This window comes from Mauremys mutica, chromosome 1 (assembly GCF_020497125.1).
Source record: "Mauremys mutica isolate MM-2020 ecotype Southern chromosome 1, ASM2049712v1, whole genome shotgun sequence".
NCBI lineage: Eukaryota > Metazoa > Chordata > Testudines > Geoemydidae > Mauremys > Mauremys mutica.
In genome coordinates, this window is record NC_059072.1 from 95,259,155 (window position 1) to 95,279,044 (window position 19,890).

Here is a 19,890-nt window from a genome sequence, read left to right on the forward strand (position 1 = left end):
TAAGTGACTGGTCCCTTGGGACTGGGAATAACCTGAATATTGTGATTTTTGATGTGAGGGATTGGGAGCTCTCTAGAAGTGTGGGGGGGCACAGGCACCTGGACTGTGGCCCTGCCCACAAGGCCCCACCTCCGCTTGGCCTCTCTCTCTCCCAAAGCCCCATCCTCGCTCCACCTTTTCCTGCCCCTCCCCCGGAGGCCTCGCCCACTGCCACTTGTTCCTCTCTGCCTCTTCCCCTGAGACCCACCCGCTGCTCGCTCCTCTCCACCCCCTCCCCAAGGTCCCCCACCCGCCACTCGCTCCTCCCTGCCCCCTTCCCAGAACGGGGGTCCTGCCCTAGGGGAGCGACAGAGGGGAGGGGTGGAGATGAGCAAGCGGCAGTTGGGGGGGAGCCTTGGGGGAAGAGGCGGAGTGAGGGTGGGGCCTTGGCAAAGAGGCAGAGCAAGGGTGGGGTGGAGTGCAGGCGGGGTCATGGTTCGGGTGCGGGGCCTCCTCCCCACTTCTCTGGAGCTTCGCTTCTGGTGGTCCAAAGGCAGTGGCAGGCCAGCGTGCCTTCGGAGGGGTGACCCATGCTGCCGTGGCATTTCCCCCATGCATGGCCAGCTTTTCTGGGGAGCTTTAACCTCCCCTGGCCTCTTATACACACCGCCCATGGGGGTCTCCATCCCCTCACAAGACTTGGAGGGGTTAAGATGGCAGTTGGGCCAATGAAATCCCCAGGTTGCACCTGCAGGAGGTGCCAGGGAGCAGGGATGAGACTCAGCTGGGCAGGAACAGGAGGCACCTGTATAAAGCCCAGGGGTGGGGAGTAGACAGGGAAGCAGGCTGCAGTCACGGCCTAGGAGAAGGGAGGCATGGTTGGGACTACAGAGGGTAATCCACAGATACTCCCTGAGAGGTGGGAGTTTGGGCTGGCAAACCCAGGGAGGTGGGGAAAGCCAGCAAGGTAGGAGAGGCTTGGGGGAAAGGCAGCAAGGTTTGCTCCCCCAGCCACGGGGGAAATGGCTCCGATGAGGTAGTGCAAAGCAGGCTGCCTGGAACAGTTTGCCTCAAAAGCCTTTGATACCCCAGAAGTGGAGGACCATAGTGGCCTGGCCACAGGGCCAGGTCACAAACAGGAAGCTGCAGTTCCTGGCTCAAGAGGGGCTGCAGGGCGAGAGAAATAGATGAGTTGAAAGAGTGCCAGAGGCGGGCACAGCGCCTGGGAAGTGCTAATCCCCAGAGTGGCCAGGAGGAGGCGCCTCTAGTGGTGAGTGCACCCTCATGACAAGGTCCATTAGTGATTAAACACCCTCGGGGTCAGGCAGCTGGAGTAACTTTCCCAAGTCAGCAGAGTGCTGATCCCTTATCAGGGAACAGGGCTGGGGCAGGGGCAGGGTATTGATCAAGACACGTCAATTCTTTGGTCAGAGGAAGTTGGGGAGCAGATAGTTCTTTGATTTGCAGCCTTCCCCAATGGCTTGGAGAGGTGAGAGAGAGCTGTTAATGTGTAACTCGCCGAGACGCTAGGCCTATAAGATCTCCTGCGGGAGGTGTACCTGAGCCAGATCCTCAGCAGCTCCAGCCACGTCTATCCAGCACCAGCAAGGAGGATGTCTGTAAGGATTGCGGTGTCTCGCCGTGAGCTCTTTCCTTTTCTTGCTCTCAGCTATTCCCCTGTATCGGTGGGCTCTCACGTTCTGCCTTTGTGTCTGCTGTCATCACCCCCGCTCAGTCGTTCATTCCCCCTCACCTTTCCAGCTCTCCGGTTTCCACTCCCACCTCTTCCCCTCGCCAAGCAAGGAGTGCGGGGTACCAGGATGGTCCTGGCTCAGGGCCATGAGGTGACAACGAGAGGGCAGGGGACCTGCTCCCGGCCTTTGTCCCGGCTCAGGTGGAATTGCTGAGCTTCGTTCCTTTTCATTTGGGGCAGGGGGTGGGCATGGGTCACCCAGGGAGTCTCGTGATGTCAGGTCTCTCTGCTGCAGGAGAAATTTGAAATCTTGAACCTGGATCTGAAAGCAGGGAAAACCCTGAAGATAAAGGGCAAGGTCGCCGATGATGCTGAGAAGTGAGTGTGAGAGCGGCCTCAGACGAGGGGGGCATGGGCTGCAGAGATGGGGGCAGCACCCCAGTTTCCCTGACTGTACCAGGTCTGTGTCTCTGGCTTGGTACTTATACAGCCCCCACCACCCTTGTAATTGAGTGCTCCGCAGATGTCCTGGCCCTGTCTGTGGATGGGGAAACTGAGGCACGGAGCTTAAAGCGACTTGCCTGTGGTCAGCCAAGGTGTCTGCAGCAGAGCTGGGAGCTGAGCCCAGGTCTCCTGAGCCACAGGCCTGACCTTCCTCCAGGGAAAGTGGCTCTTGGGCTGGAAGCCCCAGCTCTCCCTGAAACTGGCAGGGTGGAGCCCTCTGCCCCCATGAAATTGGTAAAAGGAGAGGTGGGTGTAACTCATTCAGCTGCCCTCCTTCGGGCAGGGGTGGGGCTCCTGTAGCAGCAATGCTGGCTCCGTGGGGGGAGTCTCTAATGCCTGCTCTGCTCCCACCCCGCAGCTTTGCAATTAACCTTGGCAAGAGTCCTAGTGAGCTGGGGCTGCACTTCAACCCTCGCTTCAATGAATCCACCATCGTCTGTAACTCCAAATGTGCCAACTGCTGGCAGTCGGAGCATCGCGACAAGCACTTGGGGTTCTCCCGGGGCTCGGAGGTCAAGGTGAGGCGGCTCCTGGGAAAGCAGGGCGGGGGTGGGGGGCGGCTGGATGAGCTGCCAAGCTCTTACTCTGCCCCCCTTCTTCCCCTCCTGGCTGGTGTCTTCAGGCGTTGTTTCTCCCTGTCTGCATCTCTGGCTCCTGCGACCCTGAACCCTCCTCATCAGCCTGCTCAGAGTCCCAGTCCCCACAGATCCTGTTCTCTTCCCATCTAACCCTGCCCATGCTGGAGGCCTCCTGAAGGCTGCCTGTGACCTGCCTTCAAGAGCCCCCGTGCCTCTGCCCAGCAGGTGCTCACGCCTTCGCTGGGGGAGGGAGAGGGCTGTAGGGAGCAGATCCCTCTTCCCCCGGCCCTCGGATCTGTCTCCATCATTCTCTCCCCGCTCCCATTCCTTATTTTCTTCCCTCCAGTGCTTTGTAGAATGAGACTCTTAGGGCTCCCTGCTCCCTTCTGCTTGGGCAGCTGTTTGTTTGCCTCTTAGCATTGCACAGTTAATCACCCGGTTTCTCTGTGGCTTGGAAACGGTTCCTTCTCCTTGCCCAGCGCTCCCCGGGCTGGGCTGGCTGGGGCAGGGGAGTGCCCGCGGGAAGGAGACGATTCATTTCCAGCCGTCAGTTATTAGTTTTGTTCTTTGAAGAGTCCTGGGTCCGTCCTGTCCCCTTGCACTGTCTGCGCTGTGGGCTAGAAGTGGCATTTCCCCACTGTTGCTAACCCCAAGTCAGATCCACTGGTGGGGTAACAGTGGGAGAGCCAGTGGGGCAAGGCTCCTGCAGCCGCTGGTATTTCATGTGCTGTCCCGCCCAGTGCAGAGCAGGCCTAAGCAACGCAGTGCGTTAAAACAGTGGTGGGCACAGGAGCCTTGTCTACACTAGGGCTCCCGGTGTTGCACCGCCATTGCAGCTGAACCAGAGTTAGCAGCGGTGTGGGAGACATTGCCCCCAGTCTCCCGGTGTAGGCAAGACTTCAACTTCCTGAGACAAGCTGATTGCTCTGATTTCAATGGGAGTTAGGTGCCTAAATATCTTTGAGGACCTGGGCCTCTGGCACCCAACCCTGCAACGCGTTTAGTGAGCTCAGCTCCCAACAACGTGCCTAAGGCCAGCAGAATCGGGGCGTCTCCGCCCAGGCAGTAGGGGCAGGTGCTTGCTGTTGCCAGCCAGTTGTTTGCTTTTGATGCTAACTCCCCTCCACGTTCCTGTCCTTTCCTTGCTCCCCGCTCTTGCAGTTTATCGTCAGCTTCCTGGGAGACAAGTTCAAGGTGAAGCTGCCAGACGGGCATGAGGTGGAGTTCCCCAACCGGCACGGCTATGACAAGATCACCTATCTGAGTGTGAAGGGCGGGTTCAAAGTCATCTCCTTCAAACAAGAATGATGGGCCCCGCTTCCCTGCTCTAATAAAGACCCCAGGTGAGGGGCCAGTTTGTCCCAACTGTGCTGGCTCCTGTGATGTCCTTGGCCATGACCTTTCAGCACCCAATACAGGAAAGGTTCTTGTGGGAACACCCAAAACTGGGCTCACCATCTGCTGGGAAGAGGCGGATGTCCGCTATTCTGGTAGGACGTCTTCTCTAGGCACTTATGGGTGTGATTAGTGGAGCGGGAGACAGTGGCTGGGATGAAAGTGTCTCCAGGGCACCAGAAGGGGGCGCTGCCCTGGGGGCACTGACAGAGTGGAGAGGAGTTCCCAAGCCTGAGTGTGCAAAGGAAGGAAATGATTCTTTGGCAAGGCTAGGTTGCGGGTTGTGTTTTCAGCAGGCTGGGATGAACTGATGGCCAGGTGGGAGACACAGCCCAGGGTTTGTCTCAGTAGGAGGATGGTAATGTCCTGCACCTGCAGAATGCTCTGTCTCCAGGCTGGGGGACACTGCTGGTGCAGGGGGAGATTGTCTCTCCTTGGTACTAATAGGGGATTCTGTCCCTAAACATGGAATTTCCCCACCAGCTGGTGTAAGAGGTGGTACCAGGCACAGCATTGAGGATGCAACTGCACAGGTGTTAATAAGCGCTTGTATCCAGCAAGAGATAGAGGAATATTCTCCTTATCTCCTTCATTCTTATCACTGCGTCTCTTATCAGCTGGGAAATTCCAGCCAAGTTATCCATTACCCAGCCTTTCCCATATCTTATCTCAGTCAGTGTGGGTGAGAGAGAGGGGAGGCTTTGGAATGGCAAGGGAATGAAACCTGTGTCAGCTTGCGTCCTTCACGTGGGCTGGCACTACCTAATGCCTGGTGAAACAGCTCTGGTTAAAGTTGCAGTGACTCACTCCAGAGGTTCACATGCCTCAGGGGGAATGGCGCTGGAGAAAAACTGGCTTGAAGCATTATGGGTAACTCCCCTCCACCCCACACATCTGAAATATAGGAAGTCTTTGGTACCAGCAGGGGGCAGTCTTGCCCTCTGACAGTACAGGACAAGGGGTTCCCAGCACAGGGAAAACAGACATTAGATGTGACTCCCCCAAAGCCCCACAAAGGGACATGCCTTACCAGGTTTAAAGTGGCTTCAGAGAAGAGCCAACTTCTAACAAGTGGGGGTGAGAAAGAACTGGGACGGCTCATCCATAGCTGACTAGTGCAGGGTTCTTACCCCTTCCTCTCCAGCATCTGCTGCTGGCCATGGTCAGAGACAGGATACTGGGCTACCTGGCCCTCGGGTGGGATGGCAATGCATATGGCTAACGCTATGCTCAGGATATAAGGATAGCAAATGTTAGGGGTATTTAGTCGGCAAAGGCCAAGCATGGAAGAGACTGATAGTTAGAGAGACTCCCCTGAAGGAGCACACACTGCTCCTTCCCTTCTACTTCCACCCTGCTCCAGTGTCTGAGGGTCATTCAGTAAAATGCAGCACAAATAACTTTCATAAAATATGTTGCCAGCCTGTGGAACTCACTGCTGCAGGCTCAAGTGCTAGGGCTGGTTGAGAACATTTGTAGCCAGGCTGGCTATGAGCAGGGTAATCAGGGCTCTAGATGCGAGGTGTAAACTGATCACTGCTGGGGTCAAGATGGAATCTCCTCACCCTGGCCAGCATTACTGGGGTTTTGCTTTCCTCTGATGCAACACGTATGGGTCACAGCAGGAGTGTAGGGACTAGAATGGTTGGTCCAGTGATCTGAGATGGGGTAGCAAATCCTATTTTCCCAGGAGTCTCAGGACTGGAAGTGCAGAAAATACCAATGCAGGGAGGGGGTTCAGCCACTGGGAGCTGGGAGGAGATGACTCCCTGGAGTCTGAAGGTGCAGAGGGAGTAGACTGATTTGCTGCTGTTCTGCAGGCTGAAATCCTGGGGCTGGCTGGGGCATGGGAAGAACCATCAGAGGAGAGAATAGTATCAAAAACTGTTTTAATAAGATCAATAATAAGTGCACAGGCTGCAAAGGGAGACAGCTGGGATGTTCCTTGGGGGTGGATCTTTGGTATGGAGCTTCTGTGACAAACTTGAATGAGCAGGGTGAATCTGAGAGACCCTGGCTCCCAAGGTGGGGGCAGTGATGCGTAGCAATGGTTGCAGGCTCTGGACTCTACACTCTAGAGCCCTGCTGGGCACCTGTAGCTCCCGCTCACTTCAGCCCCCTCTCCCCCCATGGCTGAGCGTGAAAGGCTGAGCAGCTGCCTGCAGTGTGATCAGATCAGTGAGCTGGCAGCTGCAGGGCCTGTGTGGGGAGCAGAACAGGCTCCTAGGACTCTTCCCACCCCCCCTGGTGTCAAAGCCTGGTTATTATGCTCTCTCGTGCTCCCTGACAGACACAGACCCCCGGGGCGACCGGGCAGCGGGAGCGTGGGCACGGGATCCCTCCGGCCACAGGCTCGCGGGCCCTGGGCGAACAATGGGCATGCTGTGCGGGCCAGCGGAATGACCTCACCCCCCCAGTCATTCCTGCTCCAGGCCGTGGCACAAAGCCCCCTCTGTGTGAGCGTGTCCGCACGCGGGACAGTGTGGGGAGCGGCTCCTTCCAAAGGGGCCGCGTTGCCCAGAGACACAAGGAGCACAGTGAGCAGCCCCCACCCCCTGCTGGCAAAAGGCCACCGGAAAGGGGAAGTGCGTTGGAGGGGGGCGAGTTTAGACCCCTCTAAATGGTGTCAGTGGGAACCCATCCCTGGAACGGCTGCCCAGACCAAGGGCAGCCCCCCTTTCAACTGCCTGGGCTGAACACTATAGCACAGAGAAAATGTTCTTGTGCTAAGAGGGGGCGGAAGGGAGTATTGGAGTTTGGGGGTGTCCCCTCCGGGGTATGGAGGGGTCTGCCAGGGGCAAAGGCAGTGGGACCCCGGCATTGTCTTTATTCTGCCTGATTACTGGAGTCGCAGCATTGCCAACGCTAACGACGTTGTTGCAACTCTAGCGCGATTTGGTGTTTCCCCTGAAGGCCCAGCTGCCAAAGCCAGTTACTGCCTGAGTCTCCCAGCTTTCATTACACAACAACAGGAAGTTTCTAGCTCTCCTGGTTGTGGGGGAAACCTTGAAAACGGCTCCTTGGCGCAGTCCAGCACCGGAGGGCAAATGGAAGAACCCGCCAGATACAGCTTTGAAAAATCTCATGAGTTTTGGCGCCTGACTCTGGCAGGGCTCCTTGGTGCCCAGGTTAAGGGCCATGGCATGATTTCCTCGGCTGTGCTGCATTTGGATACCAAGTCATTGCTGGCCGCACCCCCACCCCCACCGAGCCTCCTGTATTGCTGCTCTGAACACCTCCCCGAGGACAGTGTGGCAGGAACTTGGGGAGTGGGGCAGGGGGAGCTCCTCCCCAATCTGTAGAGTGGAGCAGCTGGCTCTCTGGAACCAGCCTCAGAGCCTCCAGCTCACGGTACTGCTGGAGGATAGGAGCCACACCTGCCTTTCTCCCTGAGCACTGCCCTGCATCAGCTCAAGGAAGGAGGCCCCCCCCACTCAGGTGGGAGGACTCCCCACTCTGTTGCCTGCTCCATGGGGAGGGGAGGGGATTGTTGTGCCCTTGGATGGCCTCAGGGGGGAGGGGAGGCCCCATAACTGGCTTGCTAGGGCAGGCCTTGGCAGGAGGGAACCAGGAATTAGCTAGCCCAGCTGGCATGGCCGCTGGCTGAAGGCAACAGAACTGGCGAGGGTTGGTAGGAGCTGTGTGAGACTAGCCCAGCCCGCTCGCGGACAGCGCTGTGTGGTGCTGCATGGCAGAACCTGGTTCAATCCCCAGGCCCAGCCGCGCGCTGGGAGAATGGCCAGGAGCACTCAGGCCCCAGGGAGAGGGAGAGGGAGAATGCTAATGCTAATGCACCCCCAGCCCGGGGTGGCCGACTCAGAAAGCAAGCCTGCCCCAGGCCTCTAGCTCGGGGGGACGTGGGGGAGCGAGCCGTGCGGCTGGAGTGCTTTCTCTGTCTGCTCCTGTTCGGTGCTTGCTGGGGGCTCGGTGACCTGACAGGAGCATTCCCTTACCAGCCCAGCCTCCCAGGGGGCGGGCGCCTCATTTCGAATGAGAGAGAGGAGTGGGGGGAAGGAGCATGCGATCATTGCGATTTCCCCATTAGCATGACCTGCCCTTTGGGGAAGGCGGGGCCTGCGCGGGGCGGATCGAAGAGCTGCTTCCCCTGCCTCCATCCCCACCAACCCTCTGCGGCAGGAGGGTTCACAGCTCCCAAGGGGCGCTGGCCCCCAGACAGCTGACATCTCTCGGGGAGGGCTGGGGAGTCCACAGGAGACGGTGGCTGTTCAGACCTTCACCTCATCATCCTCTTCCTCCTCGTCGGCGTACTCAAAGGAGTCGCTGCGGCCCTCCCCAGCCGTGGCCTCCCCCTCCTGCACAGCTGGGAGCGCAGCCACCTCCTCCTCCTCCTCCTCCTCCTCACTGTGACTCCACCCAGCCTCCTCCGCTCGCCAGGAGCTGACAATGGGGCTCTCCCGGGGCCCCTCCTCCTCTTCCTCCAGGGTGCCATGTGCACCTCTCGCGCTGTAGTGGCGAGCCAGGACCTGGGCAGCCCGGTGGAACTCTCCCGCCTCCATGCTGCAGTCATTCCAGTGCCCCTGCCACAGGCTGTCTTTCGGGAGCGCCCCCGGCTCCTCAGCGGGTGCTGAGCCCCATGCAGGGCTCTGGTGCCTGCTCCCAGCATAGGCAGGTCCCTCCTCAGCATGCTCTAGGGCATGAGCATCTCCATTGGCATGCACCAAGTGTCCCGTTGGGGAGCTGGCCCCCTGCCTGGAGCAGCCCCAGAGGCTTTCTGCCATGTCGCCCTCTATACACCTGGCATTGGGTGTCCCTGATCCCCGAGGGACCCCGGCCTCAACCCACTCGCCATGCAGGGCAAGGGGCGATGCAGCCTGGCTGCCAGCCAGGGCCCTGGCTTCCTCCGTCTTGTCACTGCTGTCCATGGCTTCTGTGAAGCTGATGACCTGGAGGAGCTCGCTCATGAGGGAGGGTCCAAGGTCCAGGCGGAAGGACAGCAGGGAGTCCGAGCGCTGGAGCTCTGCTTCTGCGGGGAAGGAGCTCTCCCGGGCCTTCTCTGAGCGCGGAGCACGTGGGATGGTGCAGAACCCGGACTCCAGCCCTGAAAGGACAAGGAGCCTTTGGTGAGTGGAAAGCCTCTGGCACTGCACAAGAGCCAGGGGGAGGCAGCAACTATCACACTGGGTGGGGACAGACTGGGCTGTACTATGGGAGACTGGGACCAGTGACTGTATGTGAACAGGGATAGACAAGTCACACTCATGTCAGCTGGGCTATATTGGGATCAATCACTCTCATATGGATCACTTTGCTAGACAGCCTAGGAGCAATTTCACCATCTAGTGCAGAGGTCGGCAACCTTTCAGAAGCGGTGTGCCGAATCTTCATGTATTCACTCTAATTTAAGGTTTCGCGTGCCAGTCATACATTTTAACGTTTTTAGAAGGTCTCTTTCTATAAGTCTATAATATATAATTAAACTATTGTTGTATGTAAAGTAAATAAGCTTTTAAAAATGTTTAAAACGCTTCATTTAAAATTAGCAAAGAGTCTTGTGGCACCTTATAGACTAACAGACGTTTTGGAGCATGAGCTTTCGTGGGTGAATACCCACTACGTTGGATGCATCCGACGAAGTGGGTATTCACCCACGAAAGCTCATGCTCCAAAACGTCTGTTAGTCTGTAAGGTGCTACAAGACTCTTTGCTGCTTTTACAGATCCAGACTAACACGGCTACCCCTCTGATACTCGACATCATTTAAAATTAAAATGCAAAGCCCCCCCGGACCGGTGGCCAGGACCTGAGCAGTGTGAGTGCCACTGAAAATCAGCTCGCGTGCCGCCTTTGGCACACGTGCCATAGGTTGCTTACCCTGATCTAGTGCATGCTCAATATTGGGAAAATCTGGCTTGTACTAGTGAAAACTAGCACCAGTTACACTCCACTGTAACGTGACTAGCCGGTGCTAGGGAAGATGGGAATCAGTCCCGCTGTTTAAGGACTGCTCGGTGCCGGACACCCATGGCCCAGCCAAATTGGAAGATAACAGCACGTGCTGGAACTGGTCTCTGCCAAGAGTTGAGAGGGTGACGTCGAGAGGGTGACGGGTGATCAGCCCTGGGAAATTATTTCCACTGGAATGGCTGTATAACCTGTGACCAGCAGGTGGCAGCATTGCACCATGCCACCTTCGCTGCTCGTCCCTGGCCCAGGCCCAGCCACTCCCACACCGGTCACACTGACCTGAGCATTAGTGCCAGGGGAAATGCTGAGCTGGGCCGCTGCGTTTGGAGAACACGGCCTTTGTGCTAAAGAACCCAGCCCCCGGCACCCGCCAGAGCGTCGCTCAGACGTAGCCAGGACTGAGGGGCCTGGGCAGGGAGCCAGGGCTGGAACAGGGCAACCGGGAGGAGCATCAGCAGAGCCATTGGGGGCATGGAGGGGGGGCACTGGATAAGCGGGGGGGGGGGGTGCAGGTCCAGAAATAGTAACAACGCCCAGCTCTTACACAGCGCATTTCCTCAGCAGATGTTAAAGTGTTTTACATCCTCCCCATTTTACAGATGGGGAAACTGAGGCACGGGACAGGGAAGTGACTTGCCTAAGGTCACCCAGCAGGCCAGGGACAGAGCTGGGAAATAGAGCCCAGGTCTCCTGACTCCCAATCCGGTGCTTTAACCATTAGGCCACTGTCTCCCACTGGGCTGTGTCTCCAGAGCTGGCTGGCTGGGGGCGCATCGCCTGCTGCCTACTCCCAGGAGCAGTAAAGTTCACCTAAATCACCCCCCACTCCTTTCTTCGCTGTGGGGCTGGAGACGGCCCTTCTGTGTGAACGCCAGCAGCACAGCCTCTCCCCCGGTGCTTCCCCTCCACACTGGATGGACCGTTCCCAGTGGGGCACGCAGGCTCTGTGGCCCATTCGCACCCTGAGGCGGCCAGGGGGACAGTGGGTCTCCCTTGCTGTCTGTGAACAAGTTTCTCTCATAGGAGGTGGCTTGAGACCTGCTCCCCCCTCCCCTCCCGACTCATTTCCCACAGGCCACCAATTGGCCATCAGATGGGAACGACCTTGGGTTACTACCACCCCAGCACTGGACTGGAGCTGGAGGATTAGAGGTAAGAAACTATATCCCACCCATAATGGCCTGAGCTCTGCAGGGCCGTTAACAGGTGAAGTCGAAGGGGAAGTGGGTTTGGGGGAAGAACAACTGGGGGCTAAGGGTGTATCTCAGAAAAGGATCATTCTGGGATTCACCGGGACCAGGAACTCCCTTGATCATAGCTCTTAAATAGTCCGGTCCATCCAGAGATGGAGATTACACCAAAACTGAGGCACAGGAGGGGGGGCAGGGACTTGCCCTGGTTTCAGCGACACAGCCGGGAATAGCACTGACGTCTGCGAGGCCCGTGCCCCCGCTACAGGACTACTCACCGTAAGTACAGTGTGTCTCGGACACGTTGTTTGGAGCGCTCTTGAAGGCGAACTTCCCAGCCGGGCTGCTGCTCCCATAGGTCCCCTCGCTGAGCTGCGGCAGCGACACGGCGTTCTTGATGATGGGCGAGATGTCTGGGGGGGCGGGCGAGGCTTCGGCCTTGCTCCCGCTGCCCCGGTTCCTCAGTGGCGTCCTCCGCACGTGCCGCAGGGTCCGGGCGAAGAAGTTGTTGGCTTTGGCCGTCTCGGTGCCGCCGTGGTTGCTGAGGAAGGAGGTGTCCCCGAAGACGTCCCCGCCGCGCCCCACGTGCATGGTGTGCCGGAAGTCCCCCAGTGGTGGGCTGATCATGTCCGGTGTCAGCTCCGATTTCAACCGGCGTTTGCCATGGGAGCCCGACACCCAGCCGAGCACCGGTAGCTTCCCAAGACTCATGTCACACCCCGTTGTTACTCCACACCCTCTCCCCTAAAACACAGGAAACTGGCCTTCAGTGTGAGGGGGCACAAATTCCAGAGGGGTCACAGTGGCTTGTCACGCCCCCGGACTCCCCATCACTCATGCTACCCCCTCCTTTCGGCCGGGTCGTGTCCTGGGCTGGGGAGCTGCTCCCGGGACCAGCCCCTGCTCCCGATCTTTGGAGATGCCTTAGAGCGGCCGGGGGGAGTGTGGGCCTGTCTTTTCTCTGGTTCAGCACTCCTTCTGGATAATTGCTCTCCACAGCACTCATTAAACTGCCCAGGGGAGGCTTTTCCGAACTGGCTCACCCCTGGCAGCTTCTGCTATTGAGTGCAGGCCTCTGGATCCTCATCTCTCCAGGTGGGTGCGGGGAGTCCTGCTTGGCCCTGGGCAAGTAGGACGGCAGGGCTGGGGCGAAGGTATCTCCAAGGAGTCAGTCGTCACCCTGGCTGCTGCCGCTGGAGCTCTCGTGCGGCTGGAAGTAAGCAAAGCTGGGGATTAATGTTAATCCGCCATCCTCCGTCTCCCTGCTTCCGCCCCCGCTGCCTGCTAGCGTGGGAGTGGCTGGCAGATGGGGCAGCAGGTCACAGCCGAAGGGGGGATCTCAGGGCAAACTCCTTGATCCTGATGTAAGACGGCCTAAAAATGACAACAGCAAAGGTGAAGGCTCAGGCTGAGATTTTCTGACTGTTCTGGCTGCAGGAGTGAGTTACCGGGGTGCTCTGCAGGGTTCCTGCCAGGAATGAGTAATGCCAACGCCTGGGGAGGGACGGGCCAGGTGAAATAAGAATGGACACTCCGGACCTGTGCCCGACACCACCCCTGCGACTGCACTTACCTCTGAACCTGTGCTCAACCCCAAACCTGCACCCACCCCTGCATCTGCACCTGCCTTCGAACCTGCGCCCGCCCCTGCATCTGCACCTGCCTTCGAACCTGCGCCCGCCCCTGCATCTGCACCCGCCTTCGAACCTGCACTCGTCCCCACCCCCGCCCCGCCTTCAAACCTTTGCCTGACCCCAAACCTGCATCTGCACCCACCTTCGAACCTGCACCCACCCCTGCACCTGCCTTCGAACCTGCATCCGACCCTGCATCTGCACCTGCACCTGACCCCACCCCCACCCCTGCCCCTGCACCTGCCTTCGAACCTGCACCCGACCCCACCCCCACCCCTGCATCTGCACCCACCTTCAAACCTGCGCCCGCCTTCGAACCTGGACCCGACCCCACCCCCACCCCTGCATCTGCACCCACCTTCGAACCTGCGCCCACTCCTGCATCTGCACCCACCTTCAAACCTGCGCCCACCCCTGCATCTGCACCCACCTTCGAACCTGCGCCCGACTCCACCCCTGCATCGGCACCCGCCTTCGAACCTGCGCCCGCCCCTGAATCTGCACCCGACCCCACCCCTGACCCCACCTCTGAACCTGTACCCACCCCTGACTCTATGCCCACCCACCCCCGCACCTGCGCCTGCCCTATGTCCGACCCCACTGCTGAACTTGTATCCCCCCAGACCTGTGCCCGAGCCCAACCCATGGGGTAGCTAGAAAGGGAAAGAAATACATTAAATATTATGATTATTGGGGAATTCGTTTGCATTTCTATGGCAACTTCTCTCCAAGGTTCACAAAGCACTTCACCAATGCTACCGTATTAAGCATCAGCCCCTGCACCGCCCATTCTGGAGGCAGGGAAACTGAGTCACAGAAAGACGATGTGACTTGTCCAAGCCAGGGGCCAAGCTGGGATTGGAAGCCAGCTCTCAGTCTGTGCACAAATAGTCTGTCCCTAAATATTATCGCGACAGGCACGCTGGAAATAAGTAGGCAGACTGTGGCGGTAGGTCAGGTTGTCTCTGGGCTCCCGGTCCCAGGTTAAGCCAAGTTTCTCTCCTAGCAGACTCCCAGTCTTGCTTTCCAGCCCTGAAGGGGCCAGGGTAGCTGTTCAGATCACCTTTGCATTGTGGAGTGTTGCCATTTCAGAATCCCCTGGAGGCTGCTCCACTCCAGGCCTCCACTGAGCAGTCCTCTGCCAACACAGCAGGTGAATAATCAATGGGCCAAAGGCTGCTGGCACCTTGGCATGTTCCCCCTGCCCAGGTAAGCTCAGCCCCAGGGCCAGAGGAAGACACCTTGGTTCCTACACTGAGGGGCAGGGCTGGGTCCTTTCAGCAGGATTAGCGACAGGGAGGAGTGAGCCAGACAGGCTGCTGGCTGGGCTGGGGTCTGGAGGACTCTTGGAGGGCTGGGGGTGAGATTACCTACGGCCCAGCCCTTGAGGTTCTGCCTTGCAGCTGGAGAGCACAGATACGCTCTGTGGCTGTGTGTGCACAGGACTGGGGGGGGGGGGGGAATGGTGCGGAGGAAGTAGGATGGGGGAGAAGGAGGAATGCCAGAATAGACTCCAGGAGATCAGTGATAAACCCAGCCGAGACCCCCTGCCAGTGGCATTTCCAGTGCTCCTTGGCCCTTGTCCCCAACAGAGCCAGCCTTTGTCCTGTCCCCAGCTGAGCTCCCAGCCCATTTCAGCCTCCCGCTCTGTGCTCCCCTCCCTGCCACGTGCCCCTGTGCTGCTGCCTGCAAGTCACCTTGACAGGGAGCAGGTGCCAGGGAGGGCTATGCTCCGGGAACGCTGGCCACGAGTTTCCGTCACCACTGGTGCCACGTGTCCTTCCCCACCCCAGCCTTGTTTGCTCACCCAGGGCCCCTCTTATCTGCCAGGGGGTAGAGGTAGGCAAATGCAAAACAAAACTCCCCTTGAAATCCACTGCAACCATTGGCTGTTTCCCTGGGGATCAGGGGGCAGGGAGCCTGTTTCCCGGGATCCTCTAACCCCATGGCTCCCCAGGTTCCCGCCTCCTTGCTGATGGAGAAACTGGGGGAGCTCTCCCTTCTCAGCTGAGACCTGCTAGGCATGTGGTGTGGGGGGGGCTTGGGGATCAGCCAGGCCTGGCTACAATGGGGATCCAGGCTTCCCCTCTGGGCTGGGCTCCTACTGGGCTGTGTGAATTCCCCACTGCCTCCAGCCGGGGGGTTGGCTCCCCCTCCCCCCATGAAGACCCCTCACCCCATCCACAGCTTGCACCCGTTGGCCCAGGCAAGAAAAGGACGGGGTGGGGGGTGGGGAGAGCAGGGGAATTTGCCGCGGGCCCTGCACGCCCCCTGCAGCCTCGCTGAGCTATCCCGGGGCCAGGAAGAGCCGAGCCCCCTGTGCAGGGAAGGCAATGGGGCAGTTGAGACGGTTCTCAGCACTCCAGCTCCCCTGGCCTTGGGCCAGGCTCAGAGAACAGGGAGAGGGGATAGCTGTGCCTCTGCATTCCCCCGCCCCCCGCAGGAGTCTCCCTCTCCTTGGGGCACATGGGGCCCAGATGCTCAAGGCTACAGCGGGGTCAGATCAGAAAGAAGAGGGAAAGGGGGCAGGAGAGAGGTGGTGTTCAGCAAAAGGCCCATCTGGGCTGGGGGTTGTGGGCCCATTCCCTGCTTGGCGGGATCCTTGGAGGAGGAGGCGGGTACTTTTCTCCCCTTCGTTCTTTCCCTCACTACCACAAAAATGACTAGCCCACAACCACAGTCTGGATTTCAGCAGCCCACCCTGCCTCTAGCTGGCACTGCCCTCCCCTGCAATGCCAAACCCAGGCTGCAGGGCAGGCCTTCTGTCGCCGGCCTGTCCCTGTCACCCCTTTCCTTCTTGCCTGTCAGCCCCCGCTGGTGTGTGGCCGCCCAAAATCAACAGAGGCGCTCAGAACCCTTCCCACCTGGTCTCTCTCGTTTTCAGCTCCACTCCAGTTATTCTTTCATCCATGTGAAACTCGTGATTCTCTGAGCAAAGGGTCAGCCAGGGCATGCGTTCTATTCCTCCTGCTGTGTCTGTGTTACAGCCCATCACTGCAACGGCTGGGCCCTTTCCCTCTCCAACAGCTCCCCTTCTCCTTAATCCTCCTCGCCTCTCCCCTTTCCCCAGGGGGCCCCAAAAGGCAAGCCACAATCAGACTGCCAACATCTCTCCCTAACTTCAGCTGGTTTCCACTGATTTGTCTCCGCTGGGATGGGCGGAAAGCAGAGAGGGAAAAAGTGATCCAGACGAGCAGGACTGCCAAAGGCAGACTCCCCCACCACATGCCCGCCCCCAGGGCATAAAGGCCCAGGAGAGAGAGGAGATGTCCACGGTGGTCTGAGGAACATCGGGATGGGGAGGAGCGAAGGGAAATTTGGGCTGGAGATTGGGAGAACATTCCTAGCCGGGAGGGTCTATCAAGCTGTGGAAGAGTCTCCCAGAGGAAACAACAGCCCCATTGCTTGGATCATGTAGAGCCAGACTGAAGCGTGCTATAGGGGATGCTATAGGGGACAGCCCGGTGCTGAATGGCCTAGACAGGACCATCTCCAGCTCCTCTGAGCGCAGGAGAAATGCAGACTGCATGTGCTGGAATAAAGCACCGCTGAGCTCCCGGGCCGCCTGCTGCTATATATATATAGATAGATCACGTAGGGGTTTTTCCGAACAGACCCGCTTTGAGGCTGAGGCTGGAATTCCACACGCAGCACTTTTTGGCCACCCCCCACTCCGAAAACAAAACAAAACTACTCCCTTTCCTGTTAGGGAAAAAAAAAGTCTCCCTCGGACCCTGCGGGAATGGGTGGCCACAGCTGAGCGTAGGAAGGCAGAGGGAACCCTACAACCCTTCCAGCTCTCCTGCTGCCTCAGTGCCCCTTCTTCCCCCTCTTCTTCTGCGTCCCTCCCTCCACCCCCCATCCTCTCCCTTCTGCCATATCCCCCTTCCTCTCCTCCCCCTCCATCCACATTCCCCTCTTCCCTTCCCCTTCTTCTGCCATATTTCCCTTTCCCCCATTCCCTACCCCCTCCTTCAAACCCCCTGTTCTCCAACACCCCACCACACGCGCCTTCCTTCGCCTGCCCTCTGCTCCACTGAACTTTCCCCCATGCCCGTCAAGTCTTAACTTTAGCTTTTACCTTTTTGAGAAAAAAAAAAGGTTTAAAAAAAGAAAAGTTCTCCGAGGTTTCAAACGTTCCCCGTGGCTCTTGGTGAAGTGCTGCCGCTCCCAGGGGAGGTGACCCTCTTTTCCCACTGCTTGGGGGCTGGCTCCTCAGCAGTCTCCCCCTTCTCTGCGCTGTTCCTTGGCTGCTGTGCAGGAGCACTGGTGCCAGTGGAGGGAGGGAGAAGGGAATGGGGAGGGGATGTGGGAGCGGTGGGTGGGGTCTCCACATTTACTGACCAATCCCCAGCTGTCTGGGAAAGGAGGCCAGAGAAAAAGAGGGAGTTAGTCCAACTGTCCAGGAGAAAAGATTGCAGGAGCCCCTGTTCTGCCCCCTCCCTCCCCACTACCCCTCGTGCCTGGGTCGGCAGCATCTCACCCTCATCAAGAGAGCAGCCTCAGAGAACGCCTGTGTCTAGTTGAGTCTGTCTATCAGGAAGCCATGGTTGGGTCAGAGGTCCCTTGCCCCAGCCTGTGTGTGCCGTGGGACAGCATTGCCTACAGGTGACTGGGTGTGGCCAGCAAGGCTAAGAATTGCCGTGTGATGCACCCCTCACTAAGAACAAGTCTGAGGGCGTCCCAGTCCTTGAGAGCTCTGAGATTCACCTCCCCCACTATACTTTTACTCCAGGATTGCCCCTGCCACACACATCCCCTTTTTACCAGCAAGGGATGGGGAGAGCTCCGGCTGGCTTGGAGGAAGGGTCCCATTAGTAGAACTGAGCAGGGTCTCTGGGTAGGGTTGGAAGGAAGGTCTTCTTAGGGGCACTGATCAGGGTGGGGAATGGAGGGTTTCACTGGCAGCACTGTGCAGGGTCAGGAAAGATGGTGTTATGGAGCGGGATGTAGGCAATCTTGCCTAGTAGTCAGAGCAGGAGTCCAGGTTGGGGAACAAAGCCAAGAGTCTGTATGAGAGTCAACTGCCAGTTACCAGAGCTGGGGCCAAGTCAGAGTTGGGCCAGAAGTCAGCGCTAGGACTGGTAACTGATGGCTGGAGGTGAGGCATAAGGGTGGGAACAGGAGGAGAGACAGGGATCAAGCCCAGAGCAGGAGCACCGTGGGAACAGTAGCAAAGGCAGGAGCCGCGCAGGAATCAGGAACAGGGCTGGGTGCAAGAGGCAGGCACAAATAGGGTCCAATATTGCCATAACAGGAAATCACCTTGTCACTCAAACAAACTTCCTGTGCCTCCTTCTGGCTTAAAAAGTGTGGTTGGACCAATCGGTGGAGCCGGGGGATCCTCCAGTCAGGGCTCCTGTGGGTGGTGCCTTGGCTGAGGCTATAGTCTTACTAGCTTCTCAGTCCACCAGGTTTTGACAGACCTTGGGAGTCCAGGATGTGGCAGCTGTCTGGAGTGGCCCAGGTTTGAGTTCAAGACCTGGGACATCACAGAGGGTCTCATTAGTGGCCCTGTGCAGGGTAAGGCTGGAGGGTCTCACTGGTGGCACTGTGTAGGGTGGGGATGGAGGATCCTACTGGGGGTACTGCATAGGATTTCTGCACCTGTATGGATCATCTCCATGGTATCGCCAGGGGTTTTTCCCTTTATAGGAGTGTGGTGAAAAATCCTGCGGGAGGGAATGTTGCATTAATGTCATCATGAGGGGAATCTCCTGGGAGAGGTAGGGTGGAGTGTCTGGTTGATAGGAGGTACAAGGTAGAGGTGGGATGAGATCCTGTGGCTCTGTGTGGGAGCTCTGGGCCAGAATGGAATGGAGGGTCCCACTGGTGGCACAATCTGGGGTCTTTAGGTAGAGGAGGGGAGATGGGGCTCTCTGGCACTGAGTAGGCCAGGCATGACAAAATTGCTACACAGCTGCTAGCCAGAGGGAGAAATGGAAGATGGGAATGAAGCTCAGACCCTTGGCATCTCCACCTGGGTGCTGCTGAGATTATGCCAGGCAGGGCCAGCTCCAGGCACCAGCTCAGCAAGCAGGTGCTTGGGGCGGCCAAGGGGAAGGGGTAGCACATTGGACTTTTCGGCGGCAGGTCCCTCAGTCCCTCTCGGAGGGAAGGACCTGCCGCCGAATTACCGCCGAAGAAGAAAGTGGCGCGATGGAGGTGCCACCGATCGCGGCTTTTTTTTTCCCCCCCTGCTTGGGGCGGCAAAAACCCTGGAGCTGGCCCTGATTCCAGGGTGCTGTCCCTGGACTCTGCATGGGAAACTCCATCTTTGATATGGGCCTCTGTCTACAAAGTGTCTGATCAGTTTGAAGCGCTACCCTCTTCTAGCTCCTGGTAGGGGAAGATGTCTATCTCTTTTACACTCTCCAGAGCCTCTGCTGCTACCACTTTTCCACCCCTTCCCAGGCCTCTGCTCTTTGGTTCCCCTTTCCACATGACTAGCTCCAATGCATGAGTAGCTAGTGCTGCTTGGGGAAGTTAGGAGCTGTGTCACCTTCCAGAGTCTGCACACTGCTCAGAATGCCTCTACAGTTGCTCTGAATTTTTCCAAGCAGCAGCATGAAATTGATAGGATTCTGGGGAGTTTCACTGTTATGGCTCGTTTCTGATGAAGTTTGGATAGGCTACTTGTGGCCCCATGTAATATCATGGGCCAGGGATGGGATGGAGAGTCCTACTAATAGCACTGTGTGTGAGTACACGCTTATAGGGCAGCGAGACCTGCGGTAGTGGAGGAGGATAGCCTTGTGTGGAGAGTTAGATTCCATTCCTGGTTCTGCAACAGACCTGGGTAAATCAGCCTCAGTTTCCCCATCTGTAAAACAAGGATAATTTTTTCTGTCTCATGGGGGTGAGGGGAGATCAGATTCATTAGGGCAACATATTATTAACACGCAAAGCCTACATTCCTGGAATACAAACCTGCCAGCCCTATAGATTTGAGGGGTAGGAGGTGATGTCTGAAACACTCCCTTCTCCCTGGC

The 19,890-nt window shown here is 57.9% G+C and overlaps 2 protein-coding genes across 4 annotated transcripts; one reads left to right on the forward strand and one right to left on the reverse strand.

Annotated features, from left to right (window-relative positions):
• Positions 1 to 1,360: 1,360 nt before the first annotated feature.
• Positions 1,361 to 4,120, forward strand: LGALS2 (galectin 2). The gene is made up of 4 exons (XM_044985961.1): positions 1,361 to 1,598; positions 1,968 to 2,050; positions 2,535 to 2,694; positions 3,916 to 4,120. The coding sequence occupies exons 1-4, from the start codon at positions 1,593 to 1,595 to the stop codon at positions 4,060 to 4,062; spliced, it is 396 nt and encodes a 131-aa protein (XP_044841896.1). The 5' UTR covers positions 1,361 to 1,592; the 3' UTR covers positions 4,063 to 4,120.
• Positions 4,121 to 6,021: 1,901 nt separating this feature from the next.
• CDC42EP1 (CDC42 effector protein 1) lies at positions 6,022 to 17,227 on the reverse strand. Of its 3 annotated transcripts, none has more exons than XM_044992012.1 (3): positions 16,980 to 17,227; positions 11,543 to 12,474; positions 6,022 to 9,208 (listed from the first exon to the last, which is right to left on the reverse strand). In XM_044992012.1, the coding sequence occupies exons 2-3, from the start codon at positions 11,973 to 11,975 to the stop codon at positions 8,376 to 8,378; spliced, it is 1,266 nt and encodes a 421-aa protein (XP_044847947.1). In that variant the 5' UTR covers positions 11,976 to 12,474; positions 16,980 to 17,227; the 3' UTR covers positions 6,022 to 8,375. The 3 variants fall into 3 exon arrangements, with proteins under 3 accessions (XP_044847947.1, XP_044847930.1, XP_044847938.1); XM_044991995.1 differs by having other exon boundaries at positions 11,543 to 12,638; XM_044992003.1 differs by lacking the exon at positions 16,980 to 17,227 and adding an exon at positions 15,763 to 15,911 and having other exon boundaries at positions 11,543 to 12,638.
• Between the last annotated feature and the right edge of the window lie 2,663 nt (positions 17,228 to 19,890).

What these genes read in the sequence shown, in the direction of transcription:
- CDC42EP1 (XM_044992012.1), bottom strand. Translation starts at nt 11,975, where the DNA reads ATGAGTCTTGGGAAGCTACCGGTGCTCGGCTGGGTGTCGGGCTCCCAT. An exon ending in CGAGACACACTGTACTTACG is followed by an intron (nt 9,209 to 11,542) that starts GTGAGTAGTCCT and finishes TTGTCCTTTCAG; the next exon opens with GGCTGGAGTCCGGGTTCTGC.
- LGALS2 (XM_044985961.1), top strand. An exon ending in GTCGCCGATGATGCTGAGAA is followed by an intron (nt 2,051 to 2,534) that starts GTGAGTGTGAGA and finishes CCCACCCCGCAG; the next exon opens with CTTTGCAATTAACCTTGGCA. An exon ending in CCCGGGGCTCGGAGGTCAAG is followed by an intron (nt 2,695 to 3,915) that starts GTGAGGCGGCTC and finishes CCGCTCTTGCAG; the next exon opens with TTTATCGTCAGCTTCCTGGG.